Below are 27,903 nucleotides of genomic sequence, written 5' to 3'. Positions count from 1 at the left end.
CGCTGAAAATATGGCCTACTTGATATTTTTTTCGTTTTCTGTCTTAGTCCCGCGCATGCAATAGTGTACGTTTCTCTGTCAGTTACACGGTTTTCCTATGGTCGGTTTTGGATTTACCACACCTGTATACAGGGTGCGTTTAAAAAAAAGTAAATTCAAGGAGTGCGCTCTTTGAGTAACAAAAACACTCATTTATCGTTTAACAATTTAATCAAAGTTTCTGTTTATTTAACTAAACTAGCACATTTCTGGTACCATTTCGTTAAATTAGCGCTCAGTTCGTTAGAAACTTCGCGTTGCCTGATGACAGAGTAAGCGGCCAGGTCCGCAACGCTGGGCTGTTCTCTGGCGGCTAACCAAGACGATTTGTTCACAGTTTTGCTGAGCGCTTGCAAAATTCCAGCTCTTTCGGTTTTGGATTTGGCCCGGGACAGTAAATAGCACTGATCCAGAAGCGAATCCACTTCGAGACTGTCCGGATCGCAGTCGTAGCTCAATTGGGAGTTGATTGAGCGCGACAGATACCTGAGCACGTTCACCTCTCCAGCAACTTGACTATTTGTCAGTAGGAGTTCAGCATTTGAGCTAACTGAAAAAAAAAAGTTTTTATCTTGGAAATGGTATCTTTTACCGATATGACCACTCTATACAAAATTCAAGCCAACTAAATTTGCTACAAGTTTGACTCAATCAAGTTTTTTGATATCTTTTATAGTTTTTGAGATATCCGCTCTTGAATGTGACAGACGCCATGCGACTTTCTAGAGCGTATATTTTGAAAACTATACAAGATACTGGACGAAAATACTGACTAAAATAGTGTTTTATTGCATTTCTGACTTTCCATAATTTTCAAAAGGATTTATCACAGTTTGAGTTTAGTTATGGAAAAAATTCTGTACCTCCCTGAATTTACTGGCTACACAGCTACTTTCAAGTCCGTAATTCCCAAATTTCGAAAATACTAACTGAAATTTGTTTTCATTGCATTTTAACTGGCATTCTATAATTTTTGATGGTAATAATTACAGTTTCCATAAAGTAAGGTTTGTTTATGGAAAAAATACAGTATCTGGTACCTTAATCCCCCAGATTTCTAAAATACTGACTGAAATGACACATTTATAGTAATACCACCACATGTACACTATTTGCATAAATAACAACACAGTGGGTAGATTGTGATTGGTCAAAAAAAGCAGCTGTCACCTGACCAGCTTTTTCCTGACCAATCACAAACTCCAAACAGTAAATCTGAATTTCAAACTACTGAAAAACTTCACACTTACTGTTTTTCCAAATTAGCCTTAAATCGACTACTGGAACCCCGCCTGAAGGTTCAAAACTACCTAAAGACTCCCTCAACTGATCGGCTTCTTTTGAAAGTTTTCCCACTGAAGAATGCAGGTAAGAAGTAACTGTCAAACCAACAGTATCCCCCAACAGTTTTTGCAGCAATTCTAACGAGTATGGAGGGTTTAATGGATTGACTGTGATAACTAGACTGTCTGGTAAAACCTGCAAAAACTAGCATAAATAAAACCATCTTTTGTTAATTTAGCATTTAACTTACTGTAGTTTTCTTGACAACTTTTTTAGGTGATTTTTTGTTTTCTCGGTCATTTTGCAGGCTCAAGTCTTGTTTCAGGCTGGAAATTTGCTGTTTTAACTGGGCCAGTTGTGCTAATATGTTGGTTTGTCTAGCTTCTAGGTCTGCCATTCCTGGTAACCCCTGGCAGTGCTAAGGTTTTGAAATTTTGTAATAAATTTCTCACCTACAATTTTAGGTTTTGCAAAAAATTCAAATGGGAGAACACAAAACAAAAGTATGAAAACGTTATACAATAATTGGCTGTGCCGTCATTTTGACTATTCCATTTCAAGCTGTTGCAGTTTTATTTGACAGTCCTCCACAAAAATTGATAATAGTGCCGTGGCTCGCCAGCGATTTCCTGCAAATATGGTAAGTTTACGGCCCTTTTAAATACCGCAAACAGCTTGAAACGAGTCCAAAACGTGCAATAAGTAGATAAATGATGAAAAACCTTTAAAAACTGTTTAACCTGGTCGAAAATATCCAAATTTCGGTTCGGTGGTGTAACGTGGTTCTCCAGACTATCCACTTTTTTCGGGCTGTGGATGTTGGCCAATTTATACATACACTTTGGGGTTTTTACCACAAAATCGCGAACTACCACCGGTTTTAGGTGGTACATTTTTATCGAAGAAGGCATTTTTTTATCGTTCAGTCTATATTTTCGCTATATTTTCGAGGTTTTTCAATTTTTCTGTCACTGTCACCATCAACAATTCTACACCCCTCCCCCTTCTCTTTGGAACAATCACCGCCATTTTCTGTTCAACGTTTTCAAGTTTTCACAAGCTTCCATTGGCGTCCGTTAAATAATAATTTCTTATTACACCACTCAATTTCTTCACAACACTCCATTAAATTTTGAATCTTTTGTGTTGATGTGTGAAAGTTAACATTGTCCACCGCTTGAACTTTAATTTCTTACAGCCACAGAATAAAATTTAACAAATTTAATTTTAGTAGTTGAGTATAATGACGAGTCGCCTATGTGAGGTACTTCTAGCTGTGGACGCCATATTGCCTAGTCGGTTGCTGCTTTGCAGCTTGCTCTCTGTCTCCCGCCCAGTTTGCCACATTGTTTTATCTTCTGTCTCTCTTTCCGGTGGCGCTGCTGTGCCGGAAATGTTACATAATGCAGCGATATTTTAGCTAAAAAATTATGTGACTGGGAAATAATTGCAATTAAAACCCTAACCAAATAATATGCATGCATATTTTTCTCATTTTTTCCGATTTTTAAGAATAATTTTCCCGATTATTGGATTCCGACACTAACGACATCTATCAATACTGCACATTTGTCATTGGGCTTGTATAGCAAACGTCTCGCCTCTCGAGGAGTTGTACCGTTTGCATCGTAATTTTTGTCGTAATTTTGCAAATTTAATCGCGATCGTGTATGTGCGAGGGTGAATTTTGCGTTATTGTTCGGAAATCTGCAAGGGTTGCAAAATTTTGAAAAATTTGTTGCAAGTTGTCATGGCGGCGTTCCCGGCCGACCAATGAGAGACGAGGATGCCATCGTTTACGAGTGGTCTTTTTCGCTTTGGGTACGCGTCAGTTTTTGTGTAGGTGCAATATCGGGCCAAATCCTATTTTTTAAGGCCTAAACGCAGTGGATTGGGCAGTTGATCGGGTTTTAGCATCAGTTAAATGAGAAATTTCGATAAACGAACAGGTAAAATGCACGAAATCCCATTGTTGTCACGTGACGTATTCGATTAGTATGGCGAAAGAGCCGAACGACAACAGTGAGCAATTTTACTAAACTTTTGACATTCGTATTTGTACACAAGTTTGTTTTTGTAATATCCCACGTGGATTAGGACCATCCTATGACAGTTTAAAAGCGTGATGTCAACAAGAGGTGCAAAAAAGAGGGGACGCCCCCCTAAGGTGCAGGTATCAGAAAGGACTAAAAAGTTTCAGTATCATCTGCTCAAAAAACCCAAATACTTGTTGAATTATCAGAAAAAGGATGGAGATTCCCAGTCAAGCACCCCATCAGCCTCAAGGGGGTCGTCGCCCCACGAAAGTGAATCGCGTCGTAGCAGCACCAGAATTAGGGGCAAAGATGGACACAGCAGAGCTGGTCGAAAAGGTGGTTTTACTGGATCAGCTTACCAAAGAAGGGGCTATAACACTGGGTATGATTACCATGATTCAGAGTATCACTACGGCTCGGACTTTGGGGATGATGATAGTGATAAAAGTGAGGTGGAAGATGAAGTTATGAGCGAAAGTGATGTTGAATCAGTGCCAGGACATAGCAGTGACAGTGATTTTTCTTTAAGTAGCTATAGTACTCTTAGTGGCACCCCTAGAAAAGGTAACATGCAACTAAACAGAGCCCCCACACCTGAACCACTCTGGTTGCAAAACAGAGACATCCCCTTGCTAGAATTACCAAAATCATCAGAAGACCTTCTTGTTCCCAACGAACACATCATGGAAACCCTCAGTATATATGAAGTGCTCAGGCACTTTAGGAACTTAGTCAGATTGTCTCCATTTAGATTTGAGGATTTCTGTGCAGCCCTAACCTGCGAAGACCAAAGCAGTTTACTGTCAGAGATTCACATAATGCTGTTAAAGGCTTTGTTTAGAGAGGAGGACTCTCAACAAACCCATTTCGGCCCATTAGACCAGAAGGACAGTGTAAATATTTCCTTGTATTTAATTGACAACATTACTTATCCAGAAGTGCTCAGGTCGTATGTGGAGAGTGATAAGGCTTTTGACCAAAACGTTTTGAGCATCTTAAGCTCAACAGACTATCCTTTTACCAGTTTAGAACATAGAATTAAAGTGCTTCAGTTTCTTACTGATCAATTTTTAATCACAAATCCAGTGAGGGAAGACTTGTTAAGTGAAGGTAAGTTTTTGTATTGTTCTTTGTTGGCATTTTAGTGACTCATAAAAGTATGATTGTTTGTTTATTATTAAACTTGTGGGTCAATTGCATTAAAAATCCAAAATATCCATTAAATTGTTATGTGTCAACCTATTCCTTTAATTTTCTAGTGTAAGTATGCGGTTTACAAGTTTATTTAGTTATTATTGTTTTTTTTTTAGTTATCATGTGATTTTACAGCATTTCTGTAATTAAGAAGTTTTTCAGGTGATCACTCTGTGTTTTAGCTTTTATTATAGTTTTTACAAGTTGCAATCTACTGCTTTTGGTGGATTGAATTAAAAACCATAATAAGCCCTTAAGCTGTAACACTCATCACATTTCATATTTGTCAATTTATTGTTTATGATTGATTTGTTCTAATTTCAATGAGACTGGTTTTATAAGACTTTTGGGAAAGCTGTTTGTGGTATAATGAATAATTACCCCTGATTCATTTAGCTTTATTTCATTGACTACTAGTCGAGATTAAAAAGCACTAAAATAGTGAAAAAAAGCAAAATTATTTTCTTCAAAAACAATAAAAACCTGTAAAAAAGTTTAGTAACAAAAACCTGACAGTTTAAAGAGCATATTAAAGGTTCTGGAATGCTTTGGAGACATTTGGATTGTTTTGATATCTTTTGGGACCTTCAGATAGTTCTAAAATCTGTTGCAAGCTTCTAGATTGTTTTAAAAAGCTTCCAACTGCTTTAGAAGCATTTCGGAGTTTCTGTAGTGTTTTGAACTCTTCTTAGATTACTTTAGGAACATTGAAAGTTCCTGACTGCTTTTAAGGCATTTGAAACCTTGTAGTCAATTATAGATACTTTTGGAAGCTTTTAAACTGCTCTAAAAGCATACAGAAATTCTTGGACTGTCTTGAAACGCTTTGAGAGCTTCTAGACTGTTCTGAACGCTTTTGATTGCTTTAGAAGCATTTTTGAATTTCTGTAGTGTTTTGAAATCTTCTAGGACTACTCTAGGAGCATTTGGAAAGTGTCTGGACCACTTTTAAGGGATTTCAAATCTTGTAGAGGGTTCTAGAAAGTTTTTGGCAGCTGTTAAACTGCTCTGGAAGCATACAGTATTCTAGGCTGTTTTGTAAGCTTTTTAGAGTGTAATTACATTTTTTTATACTTTAGGAGCATTTAAAAATTATTTAGTCAGTTCAAATTTGTAAATTGATGACAATTCTAACAGAATTTTTTTTTAGTGCCTATGCATTATGATGACCACTGCAGAGTCTGCCATAAACTTGGCGATCTCCTTTGTTGCGAAACGTGCCCCGCCGTTTACCACTTGGAATGCGTGGATCCCCCCTTAGTAAACGTACCTGAAGAAGACTGGCAATGCGGCATTTGTCGTTCTCACAAAGTTTCCGGAGTGGTAGATTGCGTTTTGGACGTGGAAAAGCAAGGCCAGCTGTCGCGACAAGATCCTTTAGGCTACGACAGGCATGGGAGAAAATATTACTTTCTGTGCCGAAGGATATTGGTGTAAGTAGTAATATCTGAATGCTTTCTCCAAACTATTTCGTGTTCTTTTACAGTGAAGCTCAGAATGGAGAAGTATGGTACTACTCCACAGCTTTCCAATTGGAGGAAATGCTTAAAACCCTAGATAAAGATGATATGGAAAGTCAGCTGTCTAGAGAACTGGAAGAGTACAAAGATGAGATTGTTAGACAAATGGAGTTAACTGAAAAATTAACCAATCAGTTGAAAGGCAATAAGAAAACCTACTTTGACGCCGATCAGGCTGCTATTCTCCGGGCCATTAAAGAGAAAGAAGAGCAACTGGCAGGTGAAAAGAAAGAGAAAGAGCGACAAAACGCCGAGGACATGGTGGCTAAAATGCATGAGGAAACCACTGAAATCCCTACTGTAGTCCATACTGAAACAGTGACCACAACTAGTGGAACCGTTACTACAGGAAACACCACTACTACAGTCACAGGAACAACCACTACACAAACAGAAAAAGAAAACATTGAGCATGATGACGACAAAAATAAAGACAATGTTACTACAAGATCAAAAACCGGATCTCTAGTACCAAAATCCTATTCCCTGGATGAGTTAAAGAGAAAATCATCAAATTTCACAGACGAAAAGGACGATTCTAGAGTGACTAGGTTACGTTCAAATCAAATAGCAAACGGAACCTACCTTTTCAAGTTAGGAATGGAAAACACGTTTAAAAGCTACATAAACCAGTTCACCACTAATATAATAGCCCTCAACAAACCACAAAGAAACGAAGAAAGGGACAAAAAACGCCACTTATCACACAAATTCTCCCTAACTCCCGCCTCGGAATTTAAGTGGATCGGCGGCACTAACGGCTCCAAAGTCCTAATGATAAACACACTACGACACACAATTTTGCAACTGGAACAAGTAATTCCCTCACCTTTTATGCATCCAAATTGGTCGCTAGTGCGCAAACATTGGTTGAATGTTGTAGGCAGTTGCCAAGCTCCCAGAGACTTTGCAAAAGCTCTAATAGTGTTGCAAGCCTGCATTAAGCCTTGTTGCTTCGCTAATGTTTGGCACGATCAGTTAGGACACACCAAACTAGCCAGACTGACCGCTCAAGAGCGCGAAGAACGCAAAAAGATTGAAAAACGCGAAAAAAAGGAACGCGAAGAGGAAGAGGAACGCAACCGTCTTATCATCAGCAGTTACGTCAAGTACACAATGGGATTCAAGCATCAGTTATGGAAACAGAAAGGTGAGGAGTACAGAATTCACGGCAGGTGGGGTTGGTTGTGGATTAGGATACCCAGAAACTTTAAACACGTCGATTCAACAAAGTTGGGCTTATTTGGCGATCCTCAAAGATTTATGCTCCAAATCAAGGATAAAAGTGGCCAGAAGAAAATCGTCTCCCTAAGTCCCAACATGTACAGGTTTTTAATGAACAAAGTGAATGGGGACACTCCCGCCAGTGAGGAAAACAAGGAAGTCAGCGAGACTGACAAGAAAATTGAAGAAACATTTCCGGACGTACTGAAAAACATTGAAATTATACCTCTCATAAGTGAATTTGAGGAAATTGACGTGTCGAAAGCCCTAACCACTCCAGGTCGGTTGCTATACCCAAGAGTGGCTAAAAAAGGTGTCCTAGATGAGTTACTAGCTAGACGTCTCCAATTAAAAATCTTGGAAGAACGAAAAATTGCTCAAAGTAAAACTGGAACTCAGCCCCTTAAAGAGGAACCCCACGTGGAGGTTGAAGAAGAAGAACCGCAAGAAGGAATTGAAAAACAATTAAACAGCATGCTGTCAGGCAAAGTAGCGGTATCAAACTCCAGCGTGGTTAATCGCGAGATTATCAACAGTATAGCCAAAAGAATTAACACTCTTAGAACTCAATACTCAACTGTGTCTAAAGTGGCTAAAGATTACCAATGCTATTCAAAAGGGTGCAATTCTGGAAGCAACCAACAATTGGAAAACAACTGTTACTCACCCATTTGCATGCAGAGAGTTAAAATTCGCAGGGATTTATTAACTCTGCTCAGGAAAGCTAATGCCGCGTCTAACAGCCCTTTAAAAACCAGTTTGACAAACCCTGGAAAGAAACCTTCAATCTTGGAACTCACTTTAAAGTCCCAGACTATCCCTATGCAACCCAGTGTTTCTGGAGGAGTTGAAGAAGAAAAGAAAAACAACAACGCCACCATGTGTAAAGACTTGGTCAATGCAGTATTAACTGCAGAAAGCGCCGAAGATGAGTCCAAACAGAACGTCTATGTTCCTGTTAAGGAAAGCGAGAAGAAAAAAGTCAGTAAGGAGGATGTTAAGGCTGAAGTAAAAGAGGAAGTTAAAGAAGAGGAACGGATAATCGATCGTGACTCAGAATTAAAAGACGAACCCATGGATATTGATGTTACCTGCACTGCCTCCCCGATCAAGAAGTTTAAGGAAGAAGAAGACGAAAATGCCGAAGTGGACATGAACAATTTAACTCCAGAAGCGATAAAAGAAATGATTTTGGGTTCCAAATCTGATATAACCAAAATTACTACCACGACAACTACTTCAGTCACCACAACCAGATCATCCGATGGTCGTATTAAGACCATGACAGCCACGCAAAGTACATCAAACTCGATGATCACTCAGTCTGCCAATGGTGCTGGAAAGAGCGTTCAAACCTCCAAAACAGCAACTTATACAGCTCAACAGAATCGACGTTTTTGCGGTTATAAAGTTGGATTGAAGCGCGAAGAACGAGTAGTAAAAACTGAACGCGCTGAAGACGGTAGCGAAAGAGTGTACTCGACCACCTCAACTGAAGGCAAAATATTCCTTAAAAAGTTAACCAATCAAGTGGACTTGAGGAGGAAAAAGCGGCAAGTCGTCAAGTATCCAGCTTGCTCGACTTTTCAAGCCAGACGAGGCGTTCATTCCATACTAGTTCTTCCCAAACACGATGCAAGAAAATTAGCCAGAAACGCCGGCAGAATTCAAATCCCCGGCTACAACATTCTGGCTAAACAAAACAACTCGGTATGGCCGTATCCGTGCGCCAGGCCTTTTTTCAAAACCTGCTGGGTGTATCGCACCGTCAATTTGAAATCGTTAGCTGCAGCCGCCCTACAACTGCGAATACTCTGGGCTACGCTGAGATGGGACGACATGCAGGCCAAACCACCCAACACGGAAGGCAAACATCAAATCACCACCGAAACCGAAATCCTCTCGTTGGAACTGCTCAAGCACCGTCACGTGGGACAATTTTTGGAGAAAACCCAATACTTGAGGAGGAAAGTGGTGATTCCTTTGGAGTTGCCGAAAACTGTACGCGAAGTCACTTCGATTCGAAGCGGTCTAAGGAAACGAAAACGTCCAGAGTCGCCTCAGTCTATGGATCCTCAAGTCACCGAAGAATGGGTAGATGAAGACAAGTTGGAATTGTGGGAAATCAAGCAGTATGGAGAAAAGTAAGTATTGATTATATTAGTGTTAACCATGTAAAATACTGAAGAGGTAAAGAGAGAGAGGACTATTGCAGACAGTTGAAGGCCTATTCTTGAAAGTAGGGAACGGAAATCTCAGTGTTGATAGAATGTGACAGAAGAAGCTGACAATAACGGGTCCTTGTCACATTCTACAGGTCTTTCTCTTGATAACTCCCTTCCCTTGTTTCAAGAATACGCACCCTGATCAGTTACATTACGTTCGTCATAGTTGAACTGACAAGAATATTAAATTGCAATGGCATTTCTCCTTTATTATAAAGTTTGTATGGGTAATTTACCAGTAAAGTAAATATTTTACTTTACCAGGAAAATCTGACCGGTAAATTACCTATTAATTACTGGTAAATTACGAATACTGTGTTTCTGGAGGTTCAAATTTTGACACCGCTTTTCTTCCTGACTGTATCAAATTTTGTAATGTTTTTTTTAGGTTATTGGATAGGAAATTTATTGAGGATTCCAAAAATGTGCTTAAAACTGTGATTTTCACACTACAAGTGGGTTTTACAGGCGATACTGTCCTTTCAAACTGTGTTTCTATTAGTTCAAACTTTGACACTGTTTTTCTTCCTGACTTTATCAAATTTTGTAATGTTTTTTTAGGTTATTGAATAGGAAAATTAATGAGGATTCCAAAAATGTGCTTAAAACTGTCATTTCCACACCACAAATGGGTTTTACAGGCGATTTTGTCCTTGACTGTCCTTTCAAACTGTGTTTCTGTTAGTTCAAACTTTGACACTGTTTTTCTCTCTGACTGTACTCAATTTGGTAGTGTTTTTTTTAGAGTAGTAGATAGGAAATTTAATGAGGATTCCAAAAATGTGCTTAAAACTGTCATTTTCTCACTCCAAGTGAGTTTAACAGACGATTTTGTCGCTCACTGTGTTTTCAAACTTTGGCAGCATTTTTCTCCCTGACTGTACCGAACTTAGTGATATTTTTTTAGGCTATTGGATAGGAAATTTAATAAGGATGTCAAAAATGTGCTTAAAACTGTTATTTTCATACTACAAGTGGGTTTTACAGGCGATTTTGTCCCTGACTGTCCTTAATTCAATGGGTTTCATTCAAAATTCATTGAAATGAAAGATTTCTTGGATAGGGAGAATAGCTGTCAAAAACTTGTCATGCATTGTAATGAGATAACTTAAGACATCTAAATTTAATGATTAAAAAGTACATTACAAATCGATTTTTTTTGGAATATTCAGAATTTTCAATTTTGTCGCAAAATTATCGGAAATTTTTTGGGAAAATTAGTCTTTTATGCAGGAAACCGCAGTGCCCTAAAATATGTTCTAAACAGGTATAGAATAAGTGTTAAAAAGAGATGAACCGTTAGGAATCAACGAGTTAAACAAAGATGGCGACAAGTTTTGCAAGTGACATGTGTCAGTCTGCCGAAGCCGATGTGATGTAGTTGAAACGATCCTTCTGACTGACACTTACGAAATGTCTCGTCATCCTTGTCTAGCTCATTGCTTTCTAATGGTTTCTCTCTTCTTACCACAGGGTTCCTATGTTAAAATTTCTATACCCGTATACAGAGTGTCCGAAATATTTTGTGAGGTGTTTCAACAAATGAAAAAAATGAATTCTTGATTTATATTTAACTTAACTCGGCATGCCACACATAAAACTTGAGTTTGAAATTTCCACTCCCGTTAACAGCTTGCTTTGTGTGTACCTAACAGGATCGAAAAGGTTAATCAGCAAGTTGTCACTAGGAGCCGAACGGGGAACCTGCCGCCGCCCCGTCCGTCCATTCAGGCCTCCGTGGACGCTTTGGAACCGAGCAAAGTGGCCGTGACCCACAAAGCGTCCCCCGAAGAGATCAAGGAGAAGATGGAGCAACAGTTGCGCATGCAACGAGCCGCGCACCAGCAGAAACGCGCTTTGGAGGTGAAGAATTTGAACGTGAAGAATCCGATAGACTTGGCCGGAACCACCACTGCCCACAGTAAGTTTCCTGGTTGTTGTGGGGTTTTGTAATTAAAAAATCAGGAACGGTTATGAGATGAGGTTGTTGTATTCAGTGTCAAGTAATAGGGTATTTCTTTTTGAAAGCTACCGCTACTGCTTCCACTTCTAGTACGTCAACTACTAGTGTGGAAAAAGCAACTACTACAACTAGTTCTACTAATACTTCATTAAAACCAATTCAACCGAAAGGTAGGGTTTGTTTTGTTGGTTGAATATGGATCTTTACTTTTGCATGTTTTACGAATATTAATCTTCCACGTCTCGTTCAATTAATTTGGGCTTTTTCACTGGTCGTCTCTTGAATAACAACAAATTGACATTTTTCCTTCGCTTGTAGTAACATCGGCAGATGGAACGGTAAAAATTGTGAAGAACGTGGTGGTGCCCACGCAGCCTATAGTCAGCGGGAAGAACACGCTTACCTCCCTCCTAACCAGCAGCAACAAAATCGCGGGAAGGAGAATCTTGATGACCAAAGGGCCGGACGGTACCACAAGAGTTGTGACCGGCACTCCCACGTCCGGTATTGTGACCAAACCAGTGACGAACACGCAACAAAGTTTAATTAAACTGCAAACGACCGGCTCCAATGTGCAACAAGTTGTAACTCCAATTAAACAACAAATTATCCAGCAACAAGGTAAGTTTTGTTTTTTTTATAATTTTACGTAACTCCACGTGACACTCCTAAACAACAAAAGCGACACCTACATGACTTTGCTTTACGCAGTATCTACACCAGCACCGGTCAGCACAACCACACCAATTTCGACACCTGCCAAGGATCCGCAGCGCGTTCAAATAATGCGCGCGCCCGACGGCAGATTAACGGTCAAAGGGCTAATGCCCGGGCAACAGCTGGTGCAATTTCCCGACGGCAAACTGCAGGTTCTCACCACCACCCAAGTGGCTGCTACGCCCACCAAACCGACCGCGCCCAGCGCGCCCGCTAAACAACAAATCATTAAACCGGCCGTGTCCGCTTCTACTCCCGCAGGTAAACTGGCGCAGCTGAAGCCGATCGGGTCCGTCCAAAAGGTGCTGCAGCCGCAACAGCAGCAAGCGGTGCTGGGCCAGGCGATCGTCACGCCAAAAACGCAACTAATCAAACAACCGAGCGGACAAGTGTTGCAGAAGATCGCGCAAAGTGGCACCGTCGTCACCACCGGACAGCAAGTCGTACAACAGCAGGTGGTTGTAGGGACTAATCAAGTGATTTCCACTCAGGGTGGACAACAGGTTAGTAGTCAATTTTGACAGGAAGTCAAGCTGCTTTGTGTGGACATGACATTTCTTTTAAAATTTTTCCAGGTTATCACCAATCAAATTGTGGTCAACAACCCGAATTTAGCTCAACAATTAGCTACCGGTAAGGTGCAAGTGGCCACGGTGAACGGGCAACAAGTGTTGATAAGACCTACGGGAAATAACCAAGCGCAAGTTATCGCGCAACTCACTCCCGGTAATCTCACTCCGACTCCTCTTCAAACGTCCAATCAGGTCGTGCAGACTACCACCAATCGCAATTTGACCCCGGCCAATAACCAAAATGTTACGCCACAACAACCGGTAAGTGATCTAACTGACTGTACTCGATTTTTTTGTGTTTTCTTAGACTATTGGATAGGAAATTTAATGAGGATTCCAAAAATGTGCTTAAAACTGTCATTTTCACACTACAAGTGGGTTTTACAGGCGATTTTGTCCTGGACTGTCCTTTCAAACTGTGTTTCTAGCAGTTCAAATTTTGTCACTGTTTTTCTAACTGACTATACTCGATTTTTTTGTGTTTTTTTAGACTATTGGATAGGAAATTTAATGAGGATTCCAAAAATGTGCTTAAAACTGTCATTTTCACACCACAAATGGGTTTTACAGGCGATTTTGTCCTTTACTGTCCTTTCAAACTGTGTTTCTAGCAATTCAAATTTTGATACTGTTTTTCTAACTGACTATACTCGATTTTTTAGTGTTTTTTTAGACTATTGGATAAGAAATTTAATGAGGATTCCAAAAATGTGCTTAAAACTGTCATTTTCACACCACAAATGGGTTTTACAGGCGATTTTGTCCTTGACTGTCCTTTCAAACTGTGTTTCTAACAATTCAAACTCTGACACCATTTTTCACCATGACTGTACCGATATGTTTTTTGTTTTTTTTGGCTATTGAATAGGAAATCTAATGAGGATTCCAAAAATGTACTTAAATCAAACATTTTATGACTAGAAGTGGGTTTTACCCAAGGACGGTAAACAGTACAGGAGTGCTTAATCCCATAAGCGCAATCTTGCCGGTATCGGCTCGGGCCGGTGACGATTTTTACGTCACCATGGGTCTCTCGCGTTTGCGCGATTGTTTTGCGCGATGCGCGATTGCAGTCGATCATTCACGAACATGATCTCGTACATAGCATCTCGGGCGAATATTTAGCGTATTGTGCACCCGAAGGCCCACTGTGACGTCAGAATTCATTCGCCGCCGGGAAACAAAATCGGCCGATCGAGCAATCCTGTACTGTTTAATATCCTTGGGTTTTACCAGCGATTTTGTCCCTGACTGTTCTTCCGAATTGTGTTTCTTTTAGTTCAAAACTTGACACTGCTTTTCTCCCAGACTGTATCACATTTTATACGGTTTTTCCAAGTAACTGAATAGGAAATTTAACGAGGATTCCAAAAATGTGCTTAAAACTGTCATTTTCTCATTCCAAGTGGGTTTTACAGACGATTTTGTCTCTGACTGTCCTTTCAAACTGTGTTTCTGGCAGTTCAAACTTTGGCACTGTTTTTCTAATTGACTATACTCGATTTTTTAGTGTTTTTTTAGGTTATTGGATAAGAAATTTAATGAGGATTCCAAAGATGTGCTTAAAACTGTCATTTTCTCATTCCAAGTGGGTTTTACAGGCGATTTTGTCGCTGACTGTCTTTTCAAACTGTGTTTCTGGCAGTTCAAACTTTGACACCATTTTTCACCATGACTGTACCGATATGTTTTTTGTTTTTTTTGGCTATTGAATAGGAAATTTAATGAGGATTCCAAAAATGTACTTAAATCAAACATTTTCTGACTAGAAGTGGGTTTTACCAGCGATTTTGTCCCTGACTGTCTTTCTGAATTGTGTTTCTTTTAGTTCAAAACTTGACACTGCTTTTCTCCCAGACTGTATCACATTTTATACGGTTTTTCCAAATAACTGAATAGGAAATTTAACGAGGATTCCAAAAATGTGCTTAAAACTGTCATTTTCTCACTCCAAGTGAGTTTAACAGACGATTTTGTCGCTGACTGTGTTTTCAAACTTTGGCAGCACTTTTCTCCCTGACTGTACCGAATTTAGTGATATTTTTTTAGGCTATTGGATAGGAAACTTAATAAGGATTCCAAAAATGTGCTTAAAACTGTCATTTGTTGGGATGTTCCGGATTCCTGTTCCGGATTCATGTGAACCAAGCTTAACTGCTGTGACCAAAATGAACAGCAGTTTAAGAGTGAGCTTTCACTTAAGTACTAGTTGGAGTACCAAATTTCCAACAAAACCTTTTTCTATCCAGTCTTGATTATTATATTTTTTATTTAAAATTAATTGCCAGTTTTCTGAGCTGCGTATTTTACTTCAAATCCTGTTGTACTGTAATTAAAAGGGGAATAAGATTATATTGATTTGTGTCCATTAAGAGAAGGTTTCTTAAATGCTCTTTTTGTGGAACTTTGTTTTTCTTGACACCACTGTGGTTAAAACACTTTTTTTGTTATATCCAAATAATTGAAACCCTGTCATTCACTCTCAACCAAGTTGCTGTTTCAGAACAGCTGTTTTCTATCAAAAACATTTATCATAATTTGCCTTCTTTTGGATTAAAAAAGACATGGAAAACTTTGGTGTAAACACAGAAGTACCAAATTCCAGATTCTTGTACCAATTTAGTCCTCGCGGTGTAAACGTGGTGATTGTAATTTGTCAGGAAAAAGCAGTCATTTTCTCTGCTCTCTCTCTCTCTATATCTAATGTTCTAAATAAGTTAAACTTAACATGAAGGAATTTAAAAAATGTTTATCCATAATAAAGTCAGTCAAGTTTATCATTTGTTGGAATTCTTTTCTATTGTATTTTTACACTATTTTACAGACAGGGAAGGGTCAACTACAAAACCAGTTTGTTTATTCCAAAATATTTACAGTTTACCTCTTATTTATCGCAGTTGATGTGTGTTTGCTAAACACTTGTGGCAATGAAATCATTATAACATTTGGTAATATTTTGTAGGCTGTTCAAACGCCACAAAAACCGGCCCTTGCCGACAATCAAATCGACAAAGCTACCATGGACCACTTATTGGCCGGCCAACCGCCCGGAACGGTGATTAAGTGCGTTACCGCCCAAGTGATTCAGACTCAACAAGGGCCCAGAATCGTCCTGCAAGGTTTGCAAGGGTCGGACTTTAGTCCACAACAGTTGGCGGCCGTCCAACAACAAGTTAAGCAGCAGCTACTTAAAGGTAACTAGTTTGTATGTTATTAACAAGCCATTTTTGATTCGTTTGTTTGGGTGTTTGTTTCTAAGAATTTTTGGTTACTTACTAGCTCAAGCCTCGACGGGTAAGCAAGGCGTGTTAGGACCGACCAAGATTTACTTGGCGGTGCAGCCGAGCCAATCAGACGGCGGAGGCGAAACTACCTCCACCAATCCTCCGCCGTTGGCGCCGGTGCAGCAGAGTCCACTCAAACAGCAATTGGCTGCCCAGTCGCCTGTCAAACATGTCACTCTAGCTGCCAATACTGTCAAGTCCAATCTAGTAGTTCAAGTGAGTTTTTTTTTTATCATAGCTGATTAGTGTTTTATTTAAAATTTTGTAATATTTGTGGAAATGGCAGCACTGTTCAAAGTTTGTGCTTTTTTTGACCAATCACAAATTATTCACTGTACTGAGATTTATGCACACGTACTTTGCATAACTGTGGACAAAGAAACGTCTGAACAGTGGTTCTTGTTTTATTTTGCAGTTTATTTATGCCAACATATTGAAAATAGGGAAAAGTTTCACCAGAATTCTCCGTGGATTTTGATTTGATCGTTTAATAATAATTTCGGTAACATGAAGAGCTAGAGAGGCGAGTTTTGGCCCTTTGTAGTATTTTTTATCCTTTTTCTAATGGCAATTTAGCAAAATAGATTGGAATTCAAATAAAAAAGTTACAAACGACAAATGGGTTTTACAGGCGATTTTGTCCTTGACTGTCCTTTCAAACTGTGTTTCTGTTAGTTCAAACTTTGACACTGTTTTTCTCTCTGACTGTACTCAATTTGGTAGTGTTTTTTTAGGTTAGTAGATAGGAAATTTAATGAGGATTCCAAAAATGGGCTTAAAACTGTCATTTTCTCACTCCAAGTGAGTTTAACAGACGATTTTGTCGCTGACTGTGTTTTCAAACTTTGGCAGCATTTTTCTCCCCGACTGTACCGAATTTAGTGATATTTTTTTAGGCTATTGGATAGGAAATTTAATAAGGATTCCAAAAATGTGCTTAAAACTGTCATTTTCACACTACAAGTGGGTTTTACAGGCGATTTTGTCCTTGACTGTCCTTTCAAACTGTGTTTCTGTTAGTTCAAACTTTGACACTGTTTTTCTCTCTGACTGTATTCAATTTGGTAGTGTTCTTTTAGGTTAGTAGATAGGAAATTTAATGAGGATTCCAAAAATGTGCTTAAAACTGTCATTTTCACACTACAAGTGAGTTTAGCAGACGATTTTGTCGCTGACTGTGTTTTCAAATTTTGGCAGCATTTTTCTCCCTGACTGTACCGAATTTAGTGATATTTTTTTAGGCTATTGGATAGGAAATTTAATAAGGATTCCAAAAATGTGCTTAAAACTGTCATTTTCACACTACAAGTGGGTTTTACAGGCGATTTTGTCCTTGACTGTCCTTTCAAACTGTGTTTCTGTTAGTTCAAACTTTGACACTGTTTTTCTCTCTGACTGTATTCAATTTGGTAGTGTTCTTTTAGGTTAGTGGATAGGAAATTTAATGAGGATTCCAAAAATGTGCTTAAAACTGTCATTTTCATACCACAAATGGGTTTTACAGGCAATTTTCTCCTTGACTGTCCTTTCAAACTGTGTTTCTAACAATTCAAACTTTGACACCATTTTTCACCATGACTGTACCGATATGTTTTTTGTTTTTTTTTGGCTATTGAATAGGAAATTTAATGAGGATTCCAAAAATGTACTTAAATCAAACATTTTCTGACTAGAAGTGGGTTTTACAGGCGATTTTGTCTCTGACTGTCCTTTCAAACTGTGTTTCTGGCAGTTCAAACTTTGACACTGTTTTTCTAATTGACTATACTCGATTTTTTAGTGTTTTTTTAGACTATTGGATAGGAAATTTAATGAGGATTCCAAAAATGTGCTTAAAATTGTCATTTTCTCACTCCAAGTGAGTTTAACCGACGATTTTGTCGCTGACTGTCTTTTCAAACTGTGTTTCTGCCAGTTCAAACTTTGGCAGCACTTTTCTCCCTGACTGTACCGAATTTTGAATTGAACATATTGAAAATAGGGAAAAGTTTCACCAGAATTCTGCGTGGATTTTGATTTGATCGTTTAATAATAGTTTCGGTAACATGAAGAGCTAGAGAGGCGAGTTTTGGCTCATATTGTAGAATTTTTTATCATTTTTCTTTTCAAGTACTATTAAAACAGCCCAACCTAACCAAAAAGCAGCATAAAAACAGGCAAACCTTACTTAAAGTGTAATTAAAACATCTTAACCTAACCTAATAGCATAAAACAGACTGAAATCATACAGGTATAGTAAATCCAAAACCGACCAAAGGAAAAATGTGTAACGGACAGAGAAACGTAGATAATTGCATGCGCGGGACAAAGACAGAAAACAAAAAAAATATCAAGTAGGCCATATTTTCAGTGCGCTGTTGCCAAAATTCAATACCGTCGACAACCGTCACTCTAATTGGTATTTTATTAAGTTGACTATTCAACAATAAAGTAGTGTGTTATGTTAGTGTACATTCGAGTAATCCCTGACACAACTCGCTTCAGAATAATCAAAGAACAAAATTAATTTTGTCGGCGGTGCTGGATTTTGGCAACAGCGCACTGAAAATATGGCCTACTTGATATTTTTTTCGTTTTCTGTCTTTGTCCCGCGCACGCAATGGGCCTATCCCACATATCATAAATTTTTGTTTTAATGACTGGAATCGAAAGAATAGGATCAAAAAACTAATTTTTCATATTCTTGAAGAAAAAATGATGGTCGTAAATGTTCCTACATTAGTTTGAATTTGTCCATTAAATTTAAAAGATCTGTTCTGGCGCGCATGTGACGTACGTAATTCTGGGCGATTTTATTGGCTGTTGCACGCCAACTGTTTCACTTCTTGTCGCTGATTGGTTGATAGTGTAGTACGTCACCGGCGGCGGGCGTTTTAAACATGAGATTAATGTAGTTTTTATCTATTTAGACTTAATATTTTTGAAAACAAAAAAATACGGGTATAATATTTTCAATCCGTCTTTGTAGTTATGAAATAAAAAAAAATTGTGGGACAGGCGTTTCTCTGTCCGTTACACGGTTTTCCTATGGTCGCTTTTGGATTTACCACACCTGTATAAAACAGCCTGAATGGCACGAAACAGCTTAAAAGCAGTCTGAACTAACCTTACCTGACCTATTTTACTTAAACTAAAACTTAAAACAGCATTAAAGGCTATTAAGCTTGTTTTATGTTAAGTTAGGTTGCTGACGTCAAATTTCGTAAGTGACATCAGTGTCAGTCTGCTGAAGTGGATGTGACGTAGTTGGCCAGTTAAGAGTTTAGCTTTCAGAATAAGTTAAAACGAGATAGACTCTGTAGATACTCTACAGTTGTAAATCATTATTTTCTTAAATTATTCTGTCACTTTTTTGGAATTAAATAACATGGGCTCTTTCAGAGTCCAGCAAAGCCTCAATTAGCATCAATTCAGCCGGCTCCGGACGGAACAAACTCGGTTAGCCGTCAGGTTTTGGCTAACGGACAGCAAACGCAAGCGTTACTGCAAGCCGTTAAGGCGAAAGTGGAAACTAACCAAGCTGCCGCCCAACAGCAACAGCTTCAATTGGAACAGACTCAAACGGTGGTGGGTGACGGTAATAAGCAGTTCGTGGTCACGCCGGACTATATACAGCAAAGTATGTTTGTTTATCAACCATCAGTTATCGTTTACAATCCTAATTGCACTTACCCATTGCAAAACGACGTCGGTTGCATTCGGTACTACACGAAATAGGGTCGCACGTATGCAGGAAATGCAAGGGTCGAGTTTTTCTTCGAAAAACTCGCTATTTATGTTTAAGCTGTGTATATAACTTGTACCGAAATTTTGTGGAAATAAATTGTTTTAACGAGATGTGGACTTTTTGTGAAACCCTTGCACTTCTTCCGGTTTATTTAGTTTTTTGATTTTTTGGTCGTTTTGCTTTGGGTTTAGTCCCCCCCATTTTATGTTCACTTTTGCGTTTTGTCCTTTTTTTTAACATCCATTCCTCCTGTAGCTATTAAAAATGCGCTGAAACAAGAGAACCTGAATCCGGAAATCGAAGAGAAACTGTTGCAATTGCAACGGTACCAGGAACGTCAGATGAAACACGAACCCGAGTGCCCGTCTCCAACGGTACCAAAACCGGCGGTTGCGCCCCCTCTCGCTCCCACCCCTAATCGGTACCCGGCCGCGTCTAGAAAACGACCGGCAAGCACTTCGAGAAATGACGATGACGCGGATTGGGTAATGGATCAACCAAAACGCACCCGCCCCAGCAAAAACAACGAAGTTCGTAAGACTGAAGTTTCCCCACAGTAAGTTTTAGTCTTAATATGCTGTTTGAGAGTTTTTATGATCATTTTAACCATGTTGCATTGAAAACCACAATATTTAACAGAAACTCAAAGTTTTAGTACTATTGTTTAGGCTCTATTTAATTATTTATTTTTATCTTTGTATTTACATACCAAATATAGTGTCTGTTCAGTGACTTGCGACTGTTGCGTCACATATTTTATCTCATTTTATGAGACGAGGATCGAAACAAGTCAAAAACTTCTAAGAACGTTCTAAAAAGCTCCAGAGCCTTCTTAAACTTTCCCAGAATTGTTTTAAATTGTCAGAGACCTCTGGGATCACTTTTAAAGTTCCACAAGCCTGTAAATGTCATTTAGAACCTTCCAGGGCCCTCTACAACTGTCTTAAACTATCTTAAACCTGTTTTTAATTTCCAGAGGCCTCTAAGGCCATTTCGAACCTTCCAGAGACCTCCAAGTGCTACTGGCAACCTTCTAAAAAGTGTCAGATACTTCCACATGTGTTTTAAACCTTCCCAGACTAGTTTTAAATTGTCAGAAGTGTCTAGGAATGTGCCAAAGGCTTCTAAGTGCTACTGAGAACCTTGTAAAAAGTTCCAGAGCACTCTACAATTGTCTTAAAACTTGTTTAGAACTATTTTAAATTGCCAGAGGCCTCTAGGACCATTTTGAAATTTCTGTAGGTCTCTAAATGCTATTAAGAACCTTCTGAAAAGTGTCAGAGTCTGTCTAAACGATCCCATAACTCTTTTAAATTGTCAGAGGCCTCTAAGACCATTTCGAACCTTCCAGAGACCTCCAAGTGTTACTGGCAACCTTCTAAAAAGTGTCAGATACTTCCACATGCGTCTTAAACCTTTCCAGACTGGTTTTAAATTGTCAAAAGTTTCTAGGACCGTTTTGAATGTGCCAAAGACTTGTAAATGCTACTGGAAACCTTGTAAAAAGTTCCAGAGCCCTCTAAACTGTGTTAAACTATCTCAGAACTGTTTTAAATTGCGAAAGGCCTATAAATGCTATTAGGGACATTTTAAAAACTCCCAGAGGCCTCTGTCTTAAACCTTCTCAAAGTTGTTTTAAATTTGCCAAAGGCTTTCCTGACTTTTCCTGACACTTCCAAGTGCTCTAAAAAGTCTCAAAAGCTTCCTTATGTGTCTTAAATCTTGCCAGAGTAGGTTTAAACTGTCAGAGGGTTCTAAGATCGTTTTTAATGTACCAAAGACCTCTAAAAGGGACAGAAAACTTTCTGAAAAATTCCAGAGCACTCTACAATTGTCTTAAAACTTTTTTAGAACTGTTTTAAATTGCCAGAGGCCTCTAGAATCACTTTGAAAGTTCTATAGACCTCTAAATGGCATTGAGAAACTTCTAAAAAATCTCAGAGGCCTCTACAACTGTCTTAAGCTTTCCCAGACTTGTTTTAAATTGTTAGGGGTCTCTAGAACCGTTTTGAATGTGCCAAAGACCTCTAAGTGCTACTGAGAAACTTTCAAAAGGTGCCAGAGGCTTTTACAACTGTCTTAAACTATCTCAAAGTTGTTTTTAATTGCCAGAGGCCTCTAAATGCTATTAAGGACATTTTAAAAAGTTCCAGAGGCCTCTATAAGTGTCTTAAACCTTCTCAGAGTGGTTTTAAATTTCCAGAGGCTTCTAGAGCCATTTCGAACTTTCCTGACACTTCCAAATGCTCTAAAAAGTGTCAGAAGCTTCCTTATGTGTCTTAAATCTTGCCAGAGTAGGTTTAAACTGTCAGAGGGTTCTAAGATCGTTTTGAGTGTACCAAAGACCTCTAAAAGGTACAGAAAACTTTCTGAAAAATTCCAGAGCCCTCTCTAATTATCTTAAACTTTTTTACAACTGTTTTAAATTGCCAGAGGCCTCTAGAATCACTTTGAAAGTTCTTTAGACCTCTAAATGGCATTGAGAAACTTTTAAAAAATCCCAGAGGCCTCTACAACTGTTTTAAGCTTTCCCAGACTTGTTTTAAATTGTTACGGGTCTCTAGAACCATTTTGAATGTGCCAGAGGCTTTTACAACTGTCTTAAACTATCTCAAACCTGTTTTTAATTGCCAGAGGCCTCTAGGACCATTTTGAAAATTCTATAGGTCTCAAAATGCTATTAAGAACCTTCTGAAAAGTGTCAGAGTCTGTCTAAACGATCCCATAACTCTTTTAAATTGTCAGAGGCCTCTAAGACCATTTCGAACCTTCCAGAGACCTCCAAGTGCTACTGGCAACCTTCTAAAAAGTGTCAGATACTTCCACATGTGTCTTAAACCTTTCCAGACTTGTTTTAAATGGTCAAAAGTTTCTAAGACCGTTTTGAATGTTCCAAAGACCTCCAAGTGCTACTGAAACCCTTGTCAAAAAAGTTCCAGAGCCCTCTAAACTGTGTTAAACTATCTCAGAACTGTTTTAAATTGCGAAAGGCCTATAAATGCTATTAGGGACATTTTAAAAAGTTCCAGAGGCTCTATAAGTGTCTTAAACCTTCTCAGAGTTGTTTTAAATTTGCCAGAGGCTTTCCTGACTTTCCTGACACTTCCAAGTGCTCTAAAAAGTGTCAGAAGCTTCCTCAGATGTCTTAAATCTTGCCAGATTAGGTTTAAACTGTCAGAGGGTTCTAAGATCGTTTTGAATGTACCAAAGACCTCTAAAAGGTACAGAAAACTTTCTGACAAATTTCAGAGCCCTCTCTAATTATCTTAAACTTTTTTTAGAACTGTTTTAAATTGCCAGAGGCCTCTAGAGCCACTTTGAAAGTTCTATAGGCCTCTAAATGGAATTGAGAAACTTTTAAAAAATTCCAGAGCCCTCTCTAATTATCTTAAGCTTTTCAGACTTGTTTTAAATTGTCAGAGGTCTCTAGAACCTTTAACTGCTACTGAGAACCTTCTAAAAGGTGCCAGAGGCTGTCTTAAACCTTCCCAGACGTGTTTTAAATTTCCAGAGGCCTCTAGGACCATTTTGAAAGTTCTAGAGACCTCTAAATGCTATTCGCAACCTTCCAAAATGTGCCAGAAGCTTCTACAAGTGCTTCAATCTTCTAAGAGTTATTTTAAATTGTTAGGGGCCACTAAAATCCTTTTGAATGTACCAAACCCTCTAAGTGCTATTGAGAACCTTCTACAAAGTGCCCAAAACCTCTACAGGTGTCTTAAACTTTCCAAGAATTATTTAAATAGTCAAAAGTTTCTAGATTCATTAAAAAAAATGCCAGTGGCCTTTAAATACTACTGACAATCGTGCCTTAGATCTTCCAAGATTTGTTTTAAATTCTCAGATTGCTCTAGAACCATTTTGGAAGTAAAATAATACTGAAAAAACTTTCTAAAAATCAATCAATATCACATTTAATCACCGACATACGTTTTTAGCTGGTAATTGTGACGCAACAATCAGAAGTCACTGAACAGACAATAACATCACACGACCGCAAAAAATCTTTTTATAATTTCCTTAATTATTGTATTTTAGACATTTTTATAATAAATTTTGAGTAAAAAAAAAAGGATTGATTATATTATGTATTGTCCTAGACCTGAACCGTCAAAAGACAAATTGTTATCACCTAAAGCGCGCGTTAAAAGCAAAGACGTTGACCGCTTATCGAACGCCAAAGCCAAAGTTATGGTCACGTTGTATCGACAGAAGGAACTCCTTAAAAAAGACATTCTCCGTAAAAGAGCTTTATTGGAGAAGGAGTTACAGTACGAAATCCAGGTCTGTAGTTTCGCTCGCTTGGTGCTGATCAGATTATTGTTAATCGTGAAATGTTCTTAGAAGGAAGTGGCCGACGAGTTAGCTGCTCGGACGAAAATCGAGCGGACTAAACAGGACGAGGTGAGAACGGGCAGTAGCAAGCGGAAATCGGCGCCCACCGCCCCTACGCCCGCGATTCCCCTCACAAAAGGGAGCGCGGGACGTGGCAGGAAATCCAAAGCCCATTCTTCCCCTAATTCCGCTTCGAAATTGAAGAAGGAAAAAGTGCGTTGCTTTTCTAATTTTTCTCGTTTTATGTGACTGAACTTTTTCACCGTAGGTTTACTGCATCTGTCGAACGCCTTACGACGAGACGAAATTCTACGTTGGCTGCGATTTGTGCAATAATTGGTTCCACGGTGACTGCGTGGGTATTACGGAGGAGAGTAGTAAAAAGTTGACCGAATTTGTTTGCGATGAATGCAAGCAAGCGCGCGAAACTCAGAAGCTCTACTGTTTGTGTCAGCAACCTTACGACGAATCACAGTAAGTATTTGTTTTTTGCTTTTTTCTTCATATAAAGTGGTGGGGATGGTTGAAAAAGGTCGTTTTGACAGAAATGGAATATTGCAATAAATGGCTGATTGTAGAGACTTTTTGCGCCATTTTAAAGATCATTTTTTGGTTTTTAATATACCCTGATGCACATGTTCGATTTAGTTTTTCGGTCTTTTCTGTAGAGGGCGTTTCTTTGATATCTCTGAAAAATCCAAATATGTTATATACAGACAATATCCTATATCGGCCGTTCTTTGAAAAGGTGGACTCTAGGAGGCTGTGAATTTGGAGATTGATCACCGCCTACTAGTTTCAGTTGTCAAGTAAAGTGTTGCATTCATTTATTTGCTAATTTTAGGGATTTCTCTGTGGTACTTTAGCATTAATTAGAGTTATTTTGCAGTTCAAGTTGTCTTTAGCTTGGCTATTAAGGTATAACAACTTTTTGAAACGGCTTATTTAAAAATCAAAAAAAAAAAAATCAAAATTATGAATGCAACACTCAAGATGACCAGTTCTGCTTATTGCACCGCCTACTATACTCAAAAATTCCAATATGGCGAAATAGTGATGACAGTTTGCGTTTGTTTGTATTGTGGAAATTGAGTTTTTTTAGGATTAGATGAATTTTTTCGGTTTAAAATCAAAGCTTGAGGTTATTTGCGTAAGTTATTTTTGTTTGCTGCCGTTCATAAGTTTTTCAAGCCACATTGTAACAGCAATTCAGGAAAAAGCCCAACCGTGTCAGTTTTTTACTTTACAAAAACCGGATCTAACTCAACAGTGGTGGAACACTTTGAAGTGGAATGATTTTACTCCAACAATATACTCAATGGTAGGTACAAGTGCTTTCTAGTACAGTAAACTTATTAGTTACTTGTTACATGCACAGGTATGTGAGTTTCATTTTAAAGCCTCCTTCATAGTGAGAGCAACAAAAATAATCTTGAATGAATGTTCTTGGTAATAACATTAGAACCATTTACCAGTTTAGCTTAGTAGTTTCAAGGATTTACAGATTTTCTTACATTGAACAGTGTTTAAACTAGTTTGCTGTGTGTTGTACTATCCAGGACAAATTTGTTTAGGCTGGACTTGATTGTGTATAAAAAAGCTCTATCCATACATATCTGGATCAGGAATGAACCTTTTTTTGATTTTTCACTCACAACTTGCAATCAACTACACGAAACGATTAAAAAAACCATATTTTTTACTGCATCTGCATACGTTTGTGTATAAAACGAAAAGTGACATTTTAGGCTTTCTAGTATAGAGGGCGGTGGATTGATTGAATTATCGATACAGCGCCTGCGCAGTTTTCCTTTGATTCTAGTGTGCTGTGCTACGGTGCCCACCAATGAAATGAAACTTTATATTACGTCAAAACAATATTTTTCATCGGTGTTGCCAATAGTTGCGTTTGTTCCCTATTTTCCTACAATATTGTGGTTCAATTCTAACTTGCAGATTACAGGATAATAGTATGGTGGTATATTACTAGAATGTATTTGGTATTACGTCACCCTAACCCTAACCCTATTTTACTGTTTATGGTTTGCCATTATGTTGGTTGTGAAACTTTTTCAGTTTACTGAATAGGAAATTTGATAAGGATTTTAAAAATGCGCTTAAAACAGTCATTTTATTACTCCAAATTATTCTCTAAAAACCACGTGATGTTTGTCACTATTGTCAGAATTGTCAAAATTTTACTAGAATTTGCAGGAATTACATTTTAACACAGTTTTCCAAACGCAATTGTCGCTTCATAGTCTAGCTAAATAGTCTTCTGAAATCACATCAAAACTGTCACACCACACTCAAAAGTTAACAAAAATCAGTATTTAAAATCGTTTTCTTGCAACATTTGATATAAAACTTGTTTCTGAGATTTATGACAGTTATTTTGACAATTATCACGTGACGTCTAACTAAACAGTGTTCTACAATCACGTGACAACTGTCATTAACGTCAAAACTGTCAAACCAACACCCTGTACGACAGCTACTACATTTATACCGGTTTTTAGATTCTACATTTGTTGCGATCGTTGCCAAGACTGGTTCCACGGCCGATGCGTGGGAATTCTTCAATCCGAAGCAGACAATATCGATGAGTACGTTTGTCCACGCTGTCAGAAGAACAGCTCCGTCAACTACGTAAACATGAAGGATTTGTCGCACAAAGACTTTGAAAATTTGAAAAAACTTATCAAGCAAATACAGGTAAGTTTTTGTTGTGCGCGTGTGTTGATTAAGAGAGTTATGAACTGATTTGGTTCGGTTAGATGCACAAAAGTGCGTGGCCTTTTATGGAACCAGTCGACCCCAACGAGGCTCCAGATTACTACAAAGTCATCAAGGAACCGATGGGTAACTTGTTGATCCTCTAATTTAACTTTAGTAGTTTCCAATAAAACAACTTTTTGCAGACCTTCAAATGATTGAATCAAAAATCAACGATCAGCGTTACCGGAAGTTGAGCGAATTCATCGGCGATATGACGAAAATCTTCGACAATTGTCGCTACTACAATCCCAAAGAATCTCCGTTTTTTAAATGTGCCGAATCGCTCGAAGCGTACTTTGTCAACAAAATCAAAGGTTTAAGAGATAAGCTTTCGGAAGGAGTCAAGTAATAAGCCAGATTCAAGATAACGAATATTAGTTGTTTTGGTTGACCGGTGTATCTTGCCTCGAAATAATTTTGCTCGTGCTTCTAACAAACTAGTTTGATTAGGCCGGTGTAAACGATCTCAGCTTTTTTTTTTGAAAGAACGTTTTAAGTGATTTTTTACGTGAAATGTAAATACGTAAACGGAGGGATATTATTGTAAATACGCGTATATATTTTTTTGTACAGTACTTTCTCTAATAGCGGTAATAATTAGGTGATTCAACTTTGTAATTGTGTTCAATCAAACCATGGAAAATGGTTAGTTTTAGTCTTTCCGAGTGATGCATATTTTATCATAGTTCTATTATTACCTTTCATGAAATTGAATCGCCTATTCTATTATTGTGTCTTCAAACATTTCTAAGGTCTAGTGGGCTCTTTGAAGGCGCAACATTCGTGATTGAAATAGTCGTTTTGTTTAAAGTATTTATATATTTATGTAATTATTATTGATTAGGTTTAGTGCCATTGTAGATACAGTTTAACAAAACATCCGTTTCAGTGTTTTTTTTTTGTGACAAAGAGATTTCCTTTACGTTTGCACATATTTTAAAATTTTTATATTTAGTCGGTAGACATCTTGGATCGTTTTATCGACAAATAAAAACTTATATGAGA

At 38.3% G+C, this 27,903-nt stretch overlaps 2 protein-coding genes across 7 annotated transcripts; one reads left to right on the top strand and one right to left on the bottom strand.

Moving 5' to 3' along the window:
* Positions 1 to 191: 191 nt before the first annotated feature.
* Positions 192 to 2,391, bottom strand: AIMP2 (aaRS-interacting multifunctional protein 2). Of its 2 annotated transcripts, none has more exons than XM_081977653.1 (4): positions 2,046 to 2,391; positions 1,574 to 1,741; positions 1,290 to 1,518; positions 192 to 589 (listed from the first exon to the last, which is right to left on the bottom strand). In XM_081977653.1, the coding sequence occupies exons 1-4, from the start codon at positions 2,232 to 2,234 to the stop codon at positions 225 to 227; spliced, it is 951 nt and encodes a 316-aa protein (XP_081833779.1). In that variant the 5' UTR covers positions 2,235 to 2,391; the 3' UTR covers positions 192 to 224. The 2 variants fall into 2 exon arrangements, with proteins under 2 accessions (XP_081833779.1, XP_081833781.1); XM_081977655.1 differs by having other exon boundaries at positions 2,064 to 2,370.
* Positions 1,814 to 27,903, top strand: E(bx) (nucleosome-remodeling factor subunit NURF301 E(bx)). 5 transcript variants are annotated; one of them, XM_081977629.1, is made up of 20 exons: positions 1,814 to 1,963; positions 2,555 to 3,345; positions 3,421 to 4,469; positions 5,704 to 5,986; positions 6,040 to 9,441; positions 11,178 to 11,443; positions 11,551 to 11,655; positions 11,804 to 12,106; positions 12,197 to 12,705; positions 12,778 to 13,035; positions 15,737 to 15,968; positions 16,054 to 16,274; positions 19,440 to 19,677; positions 20,041 to 20,341; positions 23,886 to 24,069; positions 24,130 to 24,333; positions 24,389 to 24,594; positions 26,640 to 26,835; positions 26,898 to 26,982; positions 27,042 to 27,903. In XM_081977629.1, the coding sequence occupies exons 3-20, from the start codon at positions 3,449 to 3,451 to the stop codon at positions 27,245 to 27,247; spliced, it is 8,220 nt and encodes a 2,739-aa protein (XP_081833755.1). In that variant the 5' UTR covers positions 1,814 to 1,963; positions 2,555 to 3,345; positions 3,421 to 3,448; the 3' UTR covers positions 27,248 to 27,903. The 5 variants fall into 5 exon arrangements, with proteins under 5 accessions (XP_081833755.1, XP_081833757.1, XP_081833756.1 ...); XM_081977631.1 differs by having other exon boundaries at positions 2,555 to 4,469; positions 11,211 to 11,443; XM_081977630.1 differs by having other exon boundaries at positions 2,555 to 4,469; positions 24,133 to 24,333.

Source organism: Ips typographus, linkage group LG4, assembly GCF_016097725.1.
Source record: "Ips typographus isolate SLU linkage group LG4, UJ_Ityp_2.0, whole genome shotgun sequence".
In the NCBI taxonomy this organism is placed as follows: domain Eukaryota; kingdom Metazoa; phylum Arthropoda; class Insecta; order Coleoptera; family Curculionidae; genus Ips; species Ips typographus.
Note: the sequence above shows the minus strand (reverse complement) of the source record. Positions and strands in the feature narration are given on the sequence as shown.